General features: G+C 38.1%; 4 protein-coding genes across 5 annotated transcripts; 3 read left to right on the top strand and 1 right to left on the bottom strand.

The window, feature by feature from the left end:
• LOC104764141 (sodium/hydrogen exchanger 2) lies at positions 169–4552 on the top strand. Its single transcript, XM_010487599.2, has 15 exons — positions 169–539; positions 841–1160; positions 1292–1410; positions 1873–1970; positions 2068–2127; positions 2221–2267; positions 2347–2541; positions 2633–2679; positions 2755–2821; positions 2925–3025; positions 3133–3234; positions 3325–3463; positions 3548–3610; positions 3716–3799; positions 4036–4552. Exons 2-15 carry the CDS (start codon positions 990–992, stop codon positions 4372–4374), a joined length of 1632 nt encoding a protein of 543 aa, XP_010485901.1. The 5' UTR covers positions 169–539; positions 841–989; the 3' UTR covers positions 4375–4552.
• Positions 5007–6345, top strand: LOC104764139 (acyl carrier protein 1, chloroplastic-like). The gene is made up of 4 exons (XM_010487596.2): positions 5007–5129; positions 5578–5685; positions 5787–5909; positions 5991–6345. The coding sequence occupies exons 1-4, from the start codon at positions 5082–5084 to the stop codon at positions 6114–6116; spliced, it is 405 nt and encodes a 134-aa protein (XP_010485898.1). The 5' UTR covers positions 5007–5081; the 3' UTR covers positions 6117–6345.
• LOC104764140 (transmembrane protein adipocyte-associated 1-like) lies at positions 6287–8643 on the bottom strand. Its single transcript, XM_010487598.2, has 6 exons — positions 8200–8643; positions 7720–7911; positions 7355–7517; positions 7147–7249; positions 6958–7039; positions 6287–6626 (listed from the first exon to the last, which is right to left on the bottom strand). The coding sequence occupies exons 1-6, from the start codon at positions 8482–8484 to the stop codon at positions 6549–6551; spliced, it is 903 nt and encodes a 300-aa protein (XP_010485900.1). The 5' UTR covers positions 8485–8643; the 3' UTR covers positions 6287–6548.
• Positions 8762–14509, top strand: LOC104764138 (coiled-coil domain-containing protein SCD2-like). 2 transcript variants are annotated; one of them, XM_019241344.1, is made up of 22 exons: positions 8762–8998; positions 9085–9393; positions 9478–9633; positions 9717–9869; positions 9976–10128; positions 10290–10439; positions 10814–11157; positions 11309–11390; positions 11588–11629; positions 11876–11938; positions 12074–12123; positions 12201–12228; positions 12499–12573; positions 12648–12758; positions 12847–12907; positions 13019–13132; positions 13234–13355; positions 13483–13552; positions 13659–13700; positions 13862–13902; positions 13980–14106; positions 14199–14509. In XM_019241344.1, the coding sequence occupies exons 2-22, from the start codon at positions 9094–9096 to the stop codon at positions 14312–14314; spliced, it is 2400 nt and encodes a 799-aa protein (XP_019096889.1). In that variant the 5' UTR covers positions 8762–8998; positions 9085–9093; the 3' UTR covers positions 14315–14509. The 2 variants fall into 2 exon arrangements, with proteins under 2 accessions (XP_019096889.1, XP_010485897.1); XM_010487595.2 differs by having other exon boundaries at positions 11312–11390; positions 14199–14508.

Here is a 16196-nt window from a genome sequence, read left to right as displayed (position 1 = left end):
TGTCATCTATTGTAAATTGTTATTCAGGAGATTTACTTATGTACGACAAGGTCCACAGTAACTCGGATACAAATCTAGAGTCCAGAATGATCTAGCGAATCAAAATAACGGCTATAAAGCCGCCAAATCGTTTAATCTTATTTCCTTCTTTATTTTTATTTTTATTTTTTACGTTTGCGTTACGAATCCTCTTTTCACCTCTCTCTCTCTCTCTCAACGCAATCACCCACCCTACACGTGTCTCTTCTTCTTCTTCTTCCTTCCCTCAGTCTCGCTGTGAAATTGTTTTTTCTCCGGGCGAAATCAAAAATCCTTTTAGCTTTCTCTTTCGTTTCTTGTCCAATCGCGTCTCCGTTTGTGTTTTTTTTTTTTTTTGCATGAACGAACGTTTAGCGGAATCTCGGGTTTAGCTTCGGAGCTTTGAATATATATATTTTTTTTGATCTTCATCTGTATCTATCGTCCTTCTCTCGTATTGTTTGCGTCTTTCGCTGCTGCAAATCACAGATATCCTAATTAATTCCTTGGAAGCGCTTCAGGTTTGCCATTGGGATTTCTTTCACCCTCTTTGTATATATATATACTTTTTTTTTTTGGGTTAAGGTTGTGTTTTTGATTGCTTGGGAAACCAATAGTGGTGATTAAGTTATTAGACCTTTTTTTTTTTTTGTTTTTTGAATTCGCATGGCTCTCACAAGTAAGATAATTAGGTTTATTCATAAATTTTGGCGATTCTAGATTCCTTGCTTTTCTTCTACTTAACAGTTTCAGATTTTGCTTTCATTGTTAGATCCTTGTGCGGTTCCTGATTCTGAGATTTTGTTTGGTGTTTAATAATAGTAATACAGGGAATTGTTGGAATGGAGGGTCCTGAAAGATGAGAGATTATTAATAATACCCCAGTCAGATATTTGAGTTGAGGTCTCAATAATTTGCTTTGTGAAGATATAAATTTGAAAGGGTAAAAAAAAAGAAAGTGGTTCAGGAAGATGACTCTTTTCGCCTCTGTTACATCTAAACTGTTATCAGTGTCAACCTCTGATCACGCCTCCGTTGTTTCACTTAATCTCTTTGTCGCTCTTCTATGTGCCTGTATCGTGATTGGGCATCTTTTGGAGGAGAATCGATGGATGAACGAATCCATTACTGCTTTATTGATTGTAAGTTCACTTTATCCGTCCCATCATCCTTTAGCAGCGGTAGAATGTTTTTGATTATAAATTCTTACATTTCGGATATTGTCATATCAATGTCTCATCTTTAATGACTTTTCAAACAATTTGGGTTGCAGGGGCTTTGTACTGGTGTCGTCATTTTGTTGATTAGTAGAGGGAAAAACTCACATTTGTTGGTTTTCAGTGAAGATCTTTTCTTTATATATCTTTTGCCACCCATTATATTCAATGCTGGGTAAGTTTCTTTCTACATCCAGACTGATCTTTTGCTTCTTGCTTTTGATTATAGGTTCATAGTTTTCGTCTTAGTTCTCCATTTGATAGATCTTTTGTGGTACTAATAGTTTTGGTTGGGTATTTTGTACAATAGAGTAGAAACAAAGAAATATCCGTTTATTTTCAGAAATCTTGCTGAGAAACGTTACATTAAATCATTCTCTTTTAGATATGCATTATTGCTGATTCTATGAATATGCTTTCATACACCTGCTTTGGATGTATTTGTGATTGTGACTGCAGAATAAGACGTGGCTATAATGTATATCATCAATTTTTAGTTTGATTTTATCTACCTGTTAATAGAGGGGGCCCTGCTATGTCTTTGTCGTAAATGCAGACATGGTTGAGATTTTTTCTTTCACACTATGTTTTCAGATCTTTCTCTGATCCACAGTTATTTCTTTGTCGTTGTATATAGCTTTCAAGTAAAAAAGAAGCAATTTTTCCGAAATTTTGTAACTATTATGGCTTTTGGCGCCATTGGGACTGTAGTTTCCTGCACCATAATATCTCTAGGTATCTTACTCCCCACTCCCTCTAATTGGCCCTGTTAAAAGCTTATCTCGGATTAGTAATTGTGGATACTTAAATACTCTTGTGGTGTTTGAAACAGGTGCAATTCAGTTCTTTAAGAAGTTAGACATTGGGACCTTCGACTTGGGTGATTTTCTCGGTAATGCGTTAACGAGTTTTCCTTTTATTTTATTGATATACTTTATTGATATCTGTTCCTGAAAACTCGATTTATTTTGTGTTTATTGATCAGCAATCGGTGCCATATTTGCTGCAACCGACTCTGTATGCACACTGCAGGTAATGTGATTAGCCAAATTTCAGAAGTACCTACAGGCCCAGAATCAAAGTGTATTTAACATGTTCATTTGTGATTCAGGTTCTCAATCAAGATGAGACACCTCTGCTTTACAGTCTTGTATTTGGAGAGGGCGTTGTGAACGATGCCACATCTGTTGTGCTCTTCAATGCAATTCAGAGCTTTGACCTCACCCACCTTAACCATGAAGCGGCTTTTAAATTTCTTGGGAACTTCTTCTATCTGTTTATCTTGAGCACGTTCCTTGGTGTTGCAGTAAGTCCATTTACTTCTCTCTACTGCTCTTTCTCCTGGCTACTACTTAACACCATCTACAACTACAAATTCTTTGTTGTTCATCGTGCAGACTGGTCTGATAAGTGCTTATGTCATCAAGAAGCTATATTTTGGAAGGTAGATAATTCGCTTTAGCTTCATATGTGCATAAGCCTGTTCTGTGATGTGGTCTAAAATGGATATATTTCTTAGGCACTCGACTGATCGAGAAGTTGCCCTCATGATGCTTATGGCATATCTTTCATACATGCTTGCTGAGGTTAGATTCCTGGAATCCTTATATCACTTCCATAATTTAGGCATAGAGACATTCAGTTTTATCTTGAGAACACGTTATTGATGTTATTTTGTTTGGGTTGCAGCTATTCACCTTGAGTGGTATTCTCACTGTATTTTTCTGTGGGATTGTGATGTCCCATTACACCTGGCACAATGTAACCGAGAGCTCAAGAATAACGACCAAGTAATATAATCTACATTTTCTCCATCTTTTGCTTGAAAACAAACAGGGTTTCAAACATTTTCCATCTTCAATACTTACTGACCTTCTATGCATATACGATGATACAGGCATGCCTTTGCTACTTTGTCGTTTCTTGCTGAGACTTTTATTTTCCTTTACGTTGGAATGGATGCATTGGACATAGAGAAATGGAGATTCGTGAGTGATAGGTATGGACACGCAGTAGAAACATAAATTCTCTTTTTGTTCATTGAATATTTGCATAATCACCAAATGTTTACTTGTTTGGTTTTGGACAGCCCGGGGACATCAGTTGCAGTGAGCTCAATTCTAATGGGTCTGGTCATGCTTGGAAGAGCAGCTTTTGTTTTTCCTCTTTCCTTCTTATCAAACTTGTCCAAGAAGAATCAGAGTGAGAAAATTGACATCAAGCAGCAAGTACGAACAATCTACTTTGCCTATTGGATTCAAAGTTTCTGAGGATTGTTGATACTTATTTATCTTCTTTCACCTATTCTATAGGTTGTGATCTGGTGGGCTGGTCTAATGAGAGGTGCTGTATCTATGGCTCTTGCCTACAATAAGGTAAACTGAAAGCTTAATGGATAGCAAACACCACATGGTGATTGATGAATATCTAACAGATATCGTAACCTCGTTACATGTATATCTCTGTACTCTCTAATGCAGTTTACAAGATCAGGGCACACGGAACTGCGGGGGAATGCAATCATGATTACCAGTACTATAACCGTTTGTCTTTTTAGCACCATGGTAAGATATATCCCACTCAGGTTTGGAATACTGGATGCAGTTTCTCTAATGATAAACCAGTCCAAAAACCGAACCAAATCCTAATATGGCTAAAAAAGATTTGCCTTTTCTATATACAGAAAACCGAAACCAATTCCCTTATATATATTTGGGATCATTTGCACCAAATCCTGTTTTAGTTTATCTGATACGATTACCGGACATCTGACATGTATATTTGTTTCCACGGGTTTCAGGTGTTTGGTATGCTGACCAAACCGCTGATTAGATACCTAATGCCACATCAAAAAGCGACAACCAGTATGTTATCCGACGATAACACTCCAAAGTCAATCCAAATCCCACTCCTCGATGGCGAACAGCAAGATTCATTTGAGTTACCTGGGAGCCACCATGACGTGCCACGACCAGACAGTCTTCGCGGGTTCCTCATGCGTCCCACACGCACTGTCCATCACTACTGGAGACAGTTTGATGATGCCTTCATGCGTCCTGTGTTTGGTGGTCGCGGTTTCGTTCCCTTTGTCCCTGGTTCTCCGACTGAGAGAAGCACCCATGATCTCAGCAAACCTTGAGGGGAAAGATTACAGAAACGTATTAGAAAAACCCAATAACTTTTTCTTCTTCCTCCTTATGTTCCCTGGTACTGGTTGATGTAAAGGTATTTTTGGTTCTACAAATTCCTTTATATTTTCTTATGTAAATTTATTAATCATAATTCGTGAATGAAGAAGCTTCTTACATTTTGAGATACGTGTGGGGCTCGTGTATAACATTACTATTAGTCTTTGTTTTGTTTAACGAAAAAAACTTCACTTTCTGTGTTAAGTTTTTTGACTTATGCCTCATGGGGTTTGTTGTTGTTGGTCAGAACTTCGAACTTGAGGTTGCTTTGATCTCACGATTGGTATATGATGGTTTGTTACGGTTTGGTTCGAAAATGCAATCAAACATACGTTTACCATGGGTTGGAAATCCGACTGATATGTTTTGGTTAGTACCGGTGTCGTTAGAATGTAAGAGCGATTTAATGAGTCTTCAAACTTTAGAGAGAACCGAAGTAATAAACCGGTTAACTTGGCACGAGACATGCCAAATGGGCTGAGTCGAAGAGGAAGCAGGCCCATGTGATTGTCGTGAACGACGTCGTGCTGGGAAGTGAAGCTTATAAATGAAAGCAGCTACCAGAGGAGTTCATGCTCTTTGTACACTCCGCCCTCTCTCCCCCCCCCCCATCGCTCTCTCTCTCTCTCTCGACAGATCTCTCGTGATTAACGAAACAATGGCGACTCAGTTCAGCGCTTCTGTCTCCATGCAAACTACTTGTCTGGTAATCAAATCATTCTTCTCCATTTTACAATTTGATATGCTTTGCCTTGGAGATCGCTTTAATTTGATCATTTTTTTTTTTGCCTCTGATTCATATGTTTTGTTGTTTTTATCGTATAAAACTCTTGACGCATGTTAATTATGTGGAGCATGGAAGATCTTGGTTATAGTAAAGAATGATTCTTTATTATTATTGTCTGATTATTTCTTTCTTCTGAATAGTTTGTGATCTTTGGACCACTTGGAATTTAAAAATCAGTGGTGTCGATGAGATTTTATTTATTTTGGTTGGTAATATAGATCTACAGTGAATTGGAATTATGATTATGGAAATGAATGTCTGCTTTTTGGTTTTGGTTGTTTAGTGATACATTCAGTGAGTTAAGAGTTTGGTTTTTGAGTTATGAAATTTTATGAATGTAATTTTTGTCTCTGATGAAACACAATAGGCAACAACGAGGATTAGTTTCCAAAAGCCTTCTTTGATTTCCAAGAATGGAAGGACCAATCTCTCCTTCAACCTTCGCCCTGCTCGTCGCCTTTCAGTTTCCTGCGCGGTATGTTGGATTGCATTTTCGAGTTTGTTAATCTTTATATATTGGCTCTCAAAGTTGGAAATTAATAAGACTTGGTTACTTACTTGTTTGGTTTTTTGTAGGCGAAACAAGAGACCATAGACAAAGTGTCTGAGATTGTCAAGAAGCAACTATCACTTGCAGCGGATCAAAAAGTCACTGCGGCTACCAAATTTGCTGAGCTTGGAGCAGATTCTCTCGACACGGTACTAACCAATATTTCAAACCAGGCAGAGCTTGTAATAACCTCTTAATACTTGATTAACTGAGTGTTTTTTTTTTTGCAGGTTGAGATAGTGATGGGTTTAGAGGAAGAGTTTAACATCCAAATGGCGGAAGAGAAAGCACAGAAGATTGCAACAGTGGAGCAAGCTGCTGAACTCATTGAAGAGCTCATGCAAGAGAAGAAGTAATTTAGTATTTTTACAAGCTGCTACATAACAAAAAAAAAAAAAAAAGGAAACGACAAAAAAAAAGGGCTTTGGGTTTGTTTTCATATTATGTTTTATCTTTCTGTCATTTTTAATTAATGTGTCAGTCGAGTCTATCTTTGTCCTAATGGGTTAGTCCCTGTATCCACTGATGTCACCTTAAACTTTTGGTATCCCAACGAATATCATTTACAATAAATCTTTCTTTCTCTCTTTCCAAAATCCAAATGCCCAATGCGAATCATGATGCAAATGCATACGACTATGTACAGGGGAGTCTCCATAGTCTTCGTATATTAACATACAAGTCAAGAGTAGGTCCTACAAGGAAGTGACAGTAGCTTGATTTTTTAGTTTTCCTATTCACCTTGTATCTACAGATTCAGAAGACCTCCTCAGGCAGGGGTCTCCTTATTATTCCCAATCGGCGTCGAAGAATCCAGCATCTTTCATCTCTGAATAGTAGACATTCTCCAAATTCAGATCTTCCTCCTGCAGCAAAGCCAATTGAAATTCAGCACCAAATCCTGATCCAGCTATAACACACCTACCTAAGGGGTGTGTTTTGGTGATAGTGATGGACATGGTATTATGATGATGGTGATGATGCTATAATGATAAAGAAGGTGATGGTGCTATAGTGATAAAGAAGGTGATGGTGCTATAGTGATAAAGAAGGTGATGGTGATGGTTCTATAAAGTGATAAAGAAGGTGCTGGTGCTATAGTGATGAAGGTGGTTATTTATTGCATGTTTGTCGGTACATAGATATTTATGTTATTATGTAGAGAGAGAGAGAGAGATGTTAAGATGAGGGATTTACCTGGAAAAAGTCTGCAAGAAAAGTAACATACAAAAGAGGAAGATAGAAGGCGTGGTAACAAACACTTGTGATCCCATACAACCTGCAAGTGCAAGCATTCAATTTTTGTTTTCTAGTGTTAGAAACAAGCGAAATCTGACTAAATGATTTTACTCTTTTGACTGTGAGGCTTTTGTTTAAAGGGTTTACCATAATCCAAAATGAGCACCGTTTGCCATAAGAGCACATGCAAATAGGGAGAGACCATTTAAGGCGAGCATGACACTTATGTACTTGTAGAATGCAGGTCTTGCTGTCAAAACGGAAAAGAAAGACACATGGGATGAGTAATAAAACCCGTTGAAAAACTAGTGGCTTATGCAACCATAAGGAGGATGGGAGGGGTCGATGTATTTACCGGGTAGTCTCTCTCTCCACTTCGAGTTGTACATGAAGAATATCATCCCATAAATGCCTGCTAGCAAGAGCTTGTGGATGACCCATAAGCCCCATTTTAGCTTTTGTATATGTTCATTGTTGTCGATAAACAGCGGTACCCCAAATCCAAAAAGATAAATTGCCTGAAATGACGAATGAAAACCCTGAATGACTAAACTGATGGCGTAATACAGTAACCAGACAGTATAAGTTTGCGCTGTAGTATGAAACTTTTGCAGAGCTAAGTTCAGGCCTAGATCAATACAATATACCTCAATGAAGTTTTTTCAATCTATCTTTCAGAATATATGAGTAGATACCTAACAGTTATGAACACAATGGTACCTTGAGAAGCAAATCAAGACCTATAACAAGCCCTGAGATGAGGAAAGTTCGTGTTAATGCTTCAGCACCGCTTGCATAGTTTCCTTGGAAGAGAAACGCTACCAAGCTTACTTCAAGAAACAACATTCCAGATGTTGTGAACAAAGTTAATAGATTCCAAATCACTTCTTTCCCAGGAGTACATTCCCATGCCTAAACACATGAAAAAAGGAAACCAAAAACGAAATCTGGAGTAAGCAAATGATCAAGAAGACTAAAACCAAGGTAAGACATTTCCCTTTAGGCAGCTTACACAAACACAGAAGCTTTCTAATCACCAGTGTAGAGGAACAACAATGTTGAAAGGATCGCAAAGTTTATACCTTTACTAAGCCTTAAAACACTCTAAAAGCTTTTCTTCTTCAATCTAAAGTTCTCATCTTTTTACACGCAATTAAAAAAAAAAAAAAAAAAAAAAAAACCCAAAAAAAATTAACAAACCTGAAGGCAACACCAAGCAAGATTGAGCAAGCTAACAAGCCAAAGACAACCGTAATAGGCGATCATAATGTACGATCTCCGATTCGACAACTTGGACAAGCTCTTCTTCGCCTCATACGCTAAGTAAGCGACGAATAGAATAGATGCTAATACCAGAACCGTGTTATGCAAAAACCCATGACACTTCCCAACCCATCCGCCGATAAATCCTCCAGTAGCCGTCGAATTAGGGCTTAGCCGTGCAATCAGGTAAGGCGACTCCGCAATCTCGCCGAGAACTCGCATTTTCCCTCAAATTGAACGGATCAGAAACCCAAGTAGAGCCACCTCAAAGGACCTAATTCCAGAAAAATGAGGACTCGTATGATCTCTTCTTATATTTCTTCTCTCTGGCGACCAAATCAAAACACTGAAGAAGCAAACACAAAAGTTTCAGGGTACTATTGGGGGTGGAAGGTATAATTTAAGAAGTTAAGGTACTATTGAGAAATATATTAAAATATTAGGGAGGAAAGTATAAATAAAGCTTATTTTTGTTTTTTTGTGTGTGGAATCGGACCGTTGAAAGGCACTCGCCAATTTTGGCTAAACGACCGGATCGTTTTTTTGAGAGAGAAAAATTCGGTGCCATAAATGGCGAATTTGTTCTTCAATTTCTCGATTGAAACTTTCTTTTGATATTTCCGTTTGATTCACGCGTTTGAGTTTTTTTTTGCGTTGGTTTTCGATTTTTCTGGATTTCACTTTGCTGTGATTTCCAAAATTCCGAGATGGGTTCTTAGGAAGAGAGATAAATTTGGTAACTTTCTAATTCGATGGTGTAATTTTGAGTTTTCAATCATGTGAATGTGAATGTGGATGATTGATTTACTTAAGTTTTTGTAGTTGACGAAGATGAGAAACGCGAGACCTGTACACGTTAGGAATAAGAGTACGGAACCAGGAACACCATCTTCGCCGATGATGACGTCTCCTTTGATGCATCGTCATACACGTTCAGGATCCAATGCTTCGAGTGCTAAGAAAGCTCAGACGAAAGCAGCTGCTCAGAGACTTGCGGCTGTGATGTCAAATCAAACAGGGGACGATGAAGACAGTGATGACGACCTTTCCTTTGACTATAATGCTTCCTCCTCCGGTACAGGCAGCATTGGACTCGCTGCTGGAAGATCTCATCCTTCTCGCTCTCCAGTGGTATGAGGGGCTTTGCTAATTTCTCTCACTTTGGTCTCTTTCTAGGGATTTTAGTTATGTGATTCTGTTTTTCTTGAATGACAGGTAAGGAACCCTATTGCAAGGCGTCCTCAGAGGGCAACTCCACAGTTAGCTGATGATGATAATGATGATGATGACTTTTCAGTGGATGTATCCAGCACCAGACCAAGTATTGGACTTTCTGGTGGAAGAGCAATGAGACCTCAGTCTCCTGTCATGGTTGTTTTTAAGTTCTTTTTGTCTGCCAAATGTATCTTTGGATTTCCTCTTCCTTATTATGCTAATACCCTTTTTTCGTGCAGACTAAAATTGCACCACCGAGACGGACGCCACCTGCTAATGAAGATAATAAGAATGAGGACGATGATGATGATGTTGTTTCAGTAGATTATTCAATTGGTAGGCCAAGTATTGGGCTTGGAAGTGGGAGGGCAATGCGGGCACAGTCTTCTATGGTATTGTTCCGATTCTTGAAAACTTGCTGACTATAGGTTTTGTTCATGTTTCTCAAAATTTCAACATAAGTTTTAACGTCTAGATTAAATAATTTGGAAAGCACAGAACAAAAGCCAGCCACAAGGGCGTCCGGTGATGGCAGTTCATCAGCCAGCAGATGACGATAACGAAGATGATGAGACTCCATATGTTTATACAAGCGGCATTCCAAGTGTAGGACTTGCTGGTGGAAGGGGAGCACGGTCACGTTCTCCTCTGGTAATTAGTTTGTTTAACATTATCAATTTAAAACTTGTAGTTGTATGTCAGTTAAAGAATTTGTGAGTCATTTCAGAAATCTCTTGCTTTTTCATACTATTTTTCGAGTGTGTTCTTGCTAGTTTTACTCGTTTAACTTGACCTATCACTGTGTACTACAGACAAAAACCCCTCCATTAAGGCATTCACAAGCATTAGCTAAGTCACCAGCCAATGGAGACAGTGATGCTGATTTTGATGAGTCGTATACTAGTGGTATGCCAAGCATAGGACTTGCAGGTGGACGATCAATGAGACCTCGCACTCCTTTGGTAAATTTAGTCTCGATAAATTTACCCTTTAATAGTGAATCATGAACTAGTAGATGTTTCACTAAAATGATGATATTTGTTAGATTTTCAGAAAATCGTCAATCAAGAACCAGTTTGATAATTTTAAGACATGATAGCACTAGAACACTGTTTATTGGTGTTTTTGAAGATTGTAATAGTATCACCATTGCATTTGTGTTTATAAGCATTATGGCATTAACCAGGAAAGAAGAGTGTGTAGTTAACTGTTTTGGACTATCTGCATCAGCATTAGATGTTTCATGCCTCAAAGTTTGTGACTCATTCTTTACAGTTAGCATCTGTTTTATTTTGTTTCTTTTACGTCTTCTGAAACTTTGTTTATTTTCCATTAGTCAATTCGTACTAAGGAACAACCTCAGACCGGACTTCCAACTTCAGGTAGCCGATCCGCATCATGCGAGGATTCTACAGAACCTTCAGCTATTTCAACATTGACGAGTCATCCATCTCAGACAACCAACCAAGTGGAGCAATCTGCATCCGCTCGTTCTGTAGTCTCTAACAAATCATCCCAGTCTCTCAGTGCTCTGGATCAACCTCCATCTGCTCGTTCATCTTTCAGTGGTCGTCCAATACGGACAGTTCCTTTAATGCCGTCGTCGGTGCCTATATCACTTAAACCAGTGACTCCTGCGTTTCAATCCGACACGCCAACCAATCTTCGAAAAGATAAAAGGTAACTAAACGACAGCATATCCGAACTAAAGTTATGGATATGTTAGAGGATGCTCATTTAGTCATCATTGTTCACATCCGCCCACTTCATTCACATTCACCTACTCATGTTTTTCAAGTGTGATCTTAGTTCAGTGGTTTCTGTCCATTAGCAGGTTTTCCATGGATTTGGGAAGCTCTGGCAACTTAAGAGAGTTAGGCAGCCAACGTTCTACTTCAGCTTTGCAAGATGAGGTTTGCTTTCTTCTGGAGCTGATAATATATATTCATGAAATATATTAACTAATTCAGTCTATATTTTAATCCGGCGATTTCTGAGTTCCTGGTTATTTTGTCTCTAGCTCATGCCTTCTCCTTTTGTAGATTTTTTTGGTAGAGCTTTCCTAACACTTCACGCATTTTGATTTCAAGATTTTTCGTTTTCATTTCAGGTTGATATGCTACAAGAAGAAAATGAAAGTTTGTTAGAAAAGGTGATGGCAGTAAATTTTCACAGTTTGTGTCAGTAGGCATTAGTTACTTCGTTTGATGGCATCTCTCCTGACATTACATTGGCGAATTTGAGAAATTCTCTATCTAAATTTTGTCGCGGATGTTGCTAATCTCAGGGAAAAACCATATCTTATGTATATCAGTCTAGCAGATTATTTGTGAAGTTAGATAATACCTGTACATTTTACTATATAGTTTGCATCCCATCCTAATTTATGCATCCCCAGCTTCGACTTGCAGAAGATAAGTGTGAAGAAGCAGATGCAAGAGCTAAGCAACTTGAGAAACAAGTAAGCAGATGGTTCATGCCTCAGAATAGCATAGAAGTCTCTTCTTACGTACTGTTTATATTGTTGTTTCATTAGTCTGTGTTTCTTTTCTGGAACTTTAACTACATCTGTAAACTCATAGCTGCTTTTTATTAGGTTGAAATCCTTGGAGAAGGTGTTACTATGGACGCACGTCTTTTAAGCAGGCAAGCTTCAGTTTCTGTGCAACGTTTAGTTGAGATATGAACATTTTCTAATTCTGTGAATGTGTTTCTTACTCCAGAAAGGAGGCAGCTCTACAACAGAGAGAGGTCAGTGTCCGATCAAGTTTCTACATGATCTCATTCATTATTTTTGGATTATAAAGTTTTAATAATTATGTCTGCCAACCATCATACGTTTCATTATCAGCTAATGAAGTGTCCAAACGTGGATTCAGTAACTTATTTCTCCATTCTTTTATATGCAAAGGAATTTTTTCAGTGTAGATGGTTTTGACAGCTGACTCATTATGCGTTGTGATCTTAGCATAGATCTTGACAATCAAACGTAGCATAATCCATAAAACCATTTCTTTTCAGGCTGCTTTGAGAGTGGCATCACAAAATCATGGAGGAAGGAGGGAAGATGTTTCGGCTCTTCACACAGAAGCTGAGGTACTTCAAGTTCATGTATTTTGTTGTTCTTACTGGCATCTGTACTAACGTTTTAGATCTTGGATTGGATTTAGATCGCTAGGGATGAGGCAGCATCTTCTTTAGAGCAGCTTCATGAAGTTGTATCAGAGCTTAATTCTCTTAAGACCGTGACCAAGAGATTGATATTGACTCAGGAGGAAATGGTACGCTACTGTTTAAGGTTTATACATTTTGTTTCCATTTAGTGTTTTTTTATGTCGATATCTTGTCATCTATAGCTCTTTATCTTAGGAAGAGGTTGTTCTGAAGAGGTGTTGGCTTTCACGTTATTGGGGCTTATGCGTTAGACATGGTACTACCTTGACTTCTTACACATATTATAATCTATAAAACAGATCTTTACACTGATTTTATTGTAAGATTGTACATAATGGGCTAAAGTTGGGCGAAATGTTGTTGGCAGGCATTCAATCGGATATTGCAGGAGCAAAGCATGAATACTGGTCATCATTTGCACCTCTTCCTTTCGAGATTGTTCTGTCTGCAGGACAAAGAGCAAAGGATGGAATTTCACAATGTAATGTTTTCATCTTGGTGCAGAAATTTAACGGTACGGTAGATGTATAGTCGTTAGTCTGACCTCGCTCGTTTTTACACTCTGATTTCCCCACCAAGCAGCTAACAACACTAAAGGCGAAAGAGAAAAATCATTGGAAAATCTGCAAGAAACTTCTGGGGAAGGAAATGTCGAAAGCATGATATGGGTCGAGAAAGGTTTGCGGGAGCTGGCTGCACTAAAGGTGAAAAAACTTAACATAACATGAGAACTTTTCTTGTCGCCTCTATCCATTTTTTAGAAGCAAAGGTCTGTAGTTAGATGGTTGTTCAAGAGGGTTTTAAGTATTATCCGTTGCTCTGTCTTAAAAGGTTCAGGAAGCAGTTGCGTTTGTCATGGCTCAAAATAGACGGAGCTCATCATCAAAGTTTTTTGTTTCAGGTGATGACCAAAGATCTACCTTGAAACGATACTTAACTTGATGTTTTCCTTGAACAAATACTATTTACCTTTTCCTAATCCATATTTCATATTCCAATATTCATAGACGAAGTGAAACTGCCAATGGATGGACAATTTGAAGCCTTTGGTAAGTCAATAATATCTACAACATGATATGTTTTTGTTATTGATCATTATCACACGAAGCACTATTGTGATCAGACCCTAAGCAAGGTCATGTCATTATATGATAAAACCCTGAATCTTTTACCTCAAACGTTCTTTATGCATTTTGGTTGTCCCAATCAGAGTTAAGCGACGAAGAAGTTGAAGATGTGAGTTTTAAACAGGTAAAGAAAAGCACATCACAATTATCAGGTAACGTTAGCTGTATAGTGTGACCATCTCATTGTGGCCTTGGATACAGGCCTGGCTTTCATATTTCTGGAGAAGAGCTAAAAACCATGATATTGAATCTGATCTAGCGGATGAGCGTCTCCAGTATTGGATAAACCAAGGGACTCGATCTGCCACGTCACAAGATGCTGTTGATGGTACAGTATTCTTACTCACTCTCATTGACAATGAGATGTATGCAAATAAAAACATACATAGAATATGAATTTGGTTAATTTAACGGATGCAGTTGAAAGAGGGCTAATGGAGCTGAGGAAGCTGAACATAGAGTCACAGCTCTGGCAAAAATCAAGGAAAGGGCTTGACCATGAATCCAACCCTTCTCATCTTGAGCTTTCATTCTGATTAGTGCTCTCCTTATTCCTATATTTTCCCCATTTCCACTCTTTACACACAAACAGTACCCAAAAAAAAAAACTTACTTGTCTCATGTTTTTATATTTCATCTGATTTTATAGGGGAGTTAAACTATGGGAACTGTGATTTAAAAAGAAATAATAATGATAATATTATTCTTTCTAGTTGTGCATCTTGAAAGTCTGTTACAAGCTACTGATATAATATACATTGTGAGGCGTAATGTACTACCAAATCATTTATATTGAACACGGAAGAGTGATATCCTCTAACTCCAGACTCTTAAGGCCTATTGGATTTATTCATGTGATGAAGGATGATTGCGTTGTTCACAGTTCTTGTCTCTGAACTGGTAAGCACTAAGTAGAGTTTTTGCTTACACTGATTTTTTAGAGTGACGGATTAAGATTAGGAACTGATAGGTTATATTAACAATGAATGAGTATTGCAGGGAGTATGAGTTATAGCTTCCCTGGCTGTGCTGTGTTTCATAGACTTAGCTAAGCTGACTGGAGAGATTTGATTTTACGAGGTTTATTGTTGCAATGGAATGCAATAAAGAAGATGCTGCGAATGCAAAACAAATTGTGGAGAGAAAGAATTTGAGGCTCTCTTTCTTTTAGGTCCTATGAAATGAAAGTCATGATAAATAATAATCTTTATTTATAAATATAGTTTTTTTTTTTTTTTTGGGTCAACATTTCTCTTCTCTTGTTTGTCTTCAGAATTAATAGATAGAAGATTTCATTCCTTTTTCAGATTCGTTTCCCTATTTAAATTGAATAATTACAATATACGCAAACCAAAATGTATATAAAATATAAAACAACACTTACTTTGAAGAAGAAAAAAAATCATTCATTTTTTATACAAATAAAATGCCACATAATTTGAAGGATCATTTTAGATACTACCCTGTTTTTAAGATTTTTTTAAAAAACTTAGTTTTTATTTAAAACAGAAAAACATATAGTTTTTTGAAAAAACTGGTGGTTGTGGTTACCTAATTGTTGGATATGGGCTTCACCCCCAACATTCTAGGAGGCCCAAACTATTTTTTGAACGAGAACGCGCTCGACAATATCGAGCTCTTGCTTTAACATTCTTGTGGATATGATTATCTCTAAATACTTACGGGATAAGCCGAACGCAAGAGCCGCACCCAATGAGTTTTCAGGCAATACTGCATTGCTAACGATTAGCTTGCACATCGTCGCCCTGGCCAGGTGTTCGATTTTAAACGTGTTCCGCGTGAATGCAGTGGTGAAATAATCCACAAACTTTACTTTTGTAAAGATTCTAAGCCGAGTCCATACTCGCAAGCGCTCCGCATGGGTGCAGTGGTGAAATAATTCACATCCTTATTTTGGTAAGGATTTATAAGTCGAGCCCAGACTCGCAAAAAGCTAGCAGGAAGCGGAGTGAGTAAGCCGAGACCTCGACTCGCACACACGCAATTCCTGCAGCACCCACAGGGTAAGCCGGTCACGCGTACCGCACCTAAAACAGTACGACAAGTCCGTCTTGTCTACTCAAGACGTTTCAGGGAGCAACATATCCAGGGTAAGCCAGGAGACGTCCTGCACTACAAAATATGCCCTGTAAACAACAAAAACGTCGCATCTCTATTTTGAGGGTAATTTCGCAATAATCTAACTTTGCGCGACAAAAATCGGCAATAATCAACCTTTGCGAAGATCATCAATAAAATACGAATGACCAAATTCATGAAGCAACCGAGTTCGCAATAACAAAAAAAACAAAAAAAAAACACAAAGCCTTGCTCGCTGGAACACGTCTACGCGCAACTACGGAGATCATCTTCACGCCACGACTTCCTTGTATGCTCCTAGCCACGTCAAACTACGTC

This window comes from Camelina sativa, chromosome 19 (genome assembly GCF_000633955.1).
Source record: "Camelina sativa cultivar DH55 chromosome 19, Cs, whole genome shotgun sequence".
NCBI classification, from domain to species: Eukaryota; Viridiplantae; Streptophyta; class Magnoliopsida; order Brassicales; family Brassicaceae; genus Camelina; species Camelina sativa.
The sequence above is the reverse complement of the archived record's forward strand: the minus strand, read 5'-3'. Positions and strand labels throughout refer to the sequence as shown.

Coding starts and splice junctions, on each gene's coding strand:
- LOC104764139 (XM_010487596.2), top strand. CDS start 5,082: ATGGCGACTCAGTTCAGCGCTTCTGTCTCCATGCAAACTACTTGTCTG. Junction 5,686..5,786: donor GCCTTTCAGTTTCCTGCGCG/GTATGTTGGATT, acceptor GGTTTTTTGTAG/GCGAAACAAGAGACCATAGA. Junction 5,910..5,990: donor GAGCAGATTCTCTCGACACG/GTACTAACCAAT, acceptor TTTTTTTTGCAG/GTTGAGATAGTGATGGGTTT.
- LOC104764141 (XM_010487599.2), top strand. CDS start 990: ATGACTCTTTTCGCCTCTGTTACATCTAAACTGTTATCAGTGTCAACC. Junction 3,026..3,132: donor AGCTCAAGAATAACGACCAA/GTAATATAATCT, acceptor ACGATGATACAG/GCATGCCTTTGCTACTTTGT. Junction 3,611..3,715: donor TGGCTCTTGCCTACAATAAG/GTAAACTGAAAG, acceptor TCTCTAATGCAG/TTTACAAGATCAGGGCACAC.
- LOC104764138 (XM_019241344.1), top strand. CDS start 9,094: ATGAGAAACGCGAGACCTGTACACGTTAGGAATAAGAGTACGGAACCA. Junction 13,553..13,658: donor ATCAAAGTTTTTTGTTTCAG/GTGATGACCAAA, acceptor CAATATTCATAG/ACGAAGTGAAACTGCCAATG. Junction 13,903..13,979: donor AAGATGTGAGTTTTAAACAG/GTAAAGAAAAGC, acceptor CCTTGGATACAG/GCCTGGCTTTCATATTTCTG.
- LOC104764140 (XM_010487598.2), bottom strand. CDS start 8,484: ATGCGAGTTCTCGGCGAGATTGCGGAGTCGCCTTACCTGATTGCACGG. Junction 7,912..8,199: donor TTGCTTGGTGTTGCCTTCAG/GTTTGTTAATTT, acceptor TCATGTGTTTAG/GCATGGGAATGTACTCCTGG. Junction 6,627..6,957: donor TTCTTGCAGACTTTTTCCAG/GTAAATCCCTCA, acceptor GCTTTGCTGCAG/GAGGAAGATCTGAATTTGGA.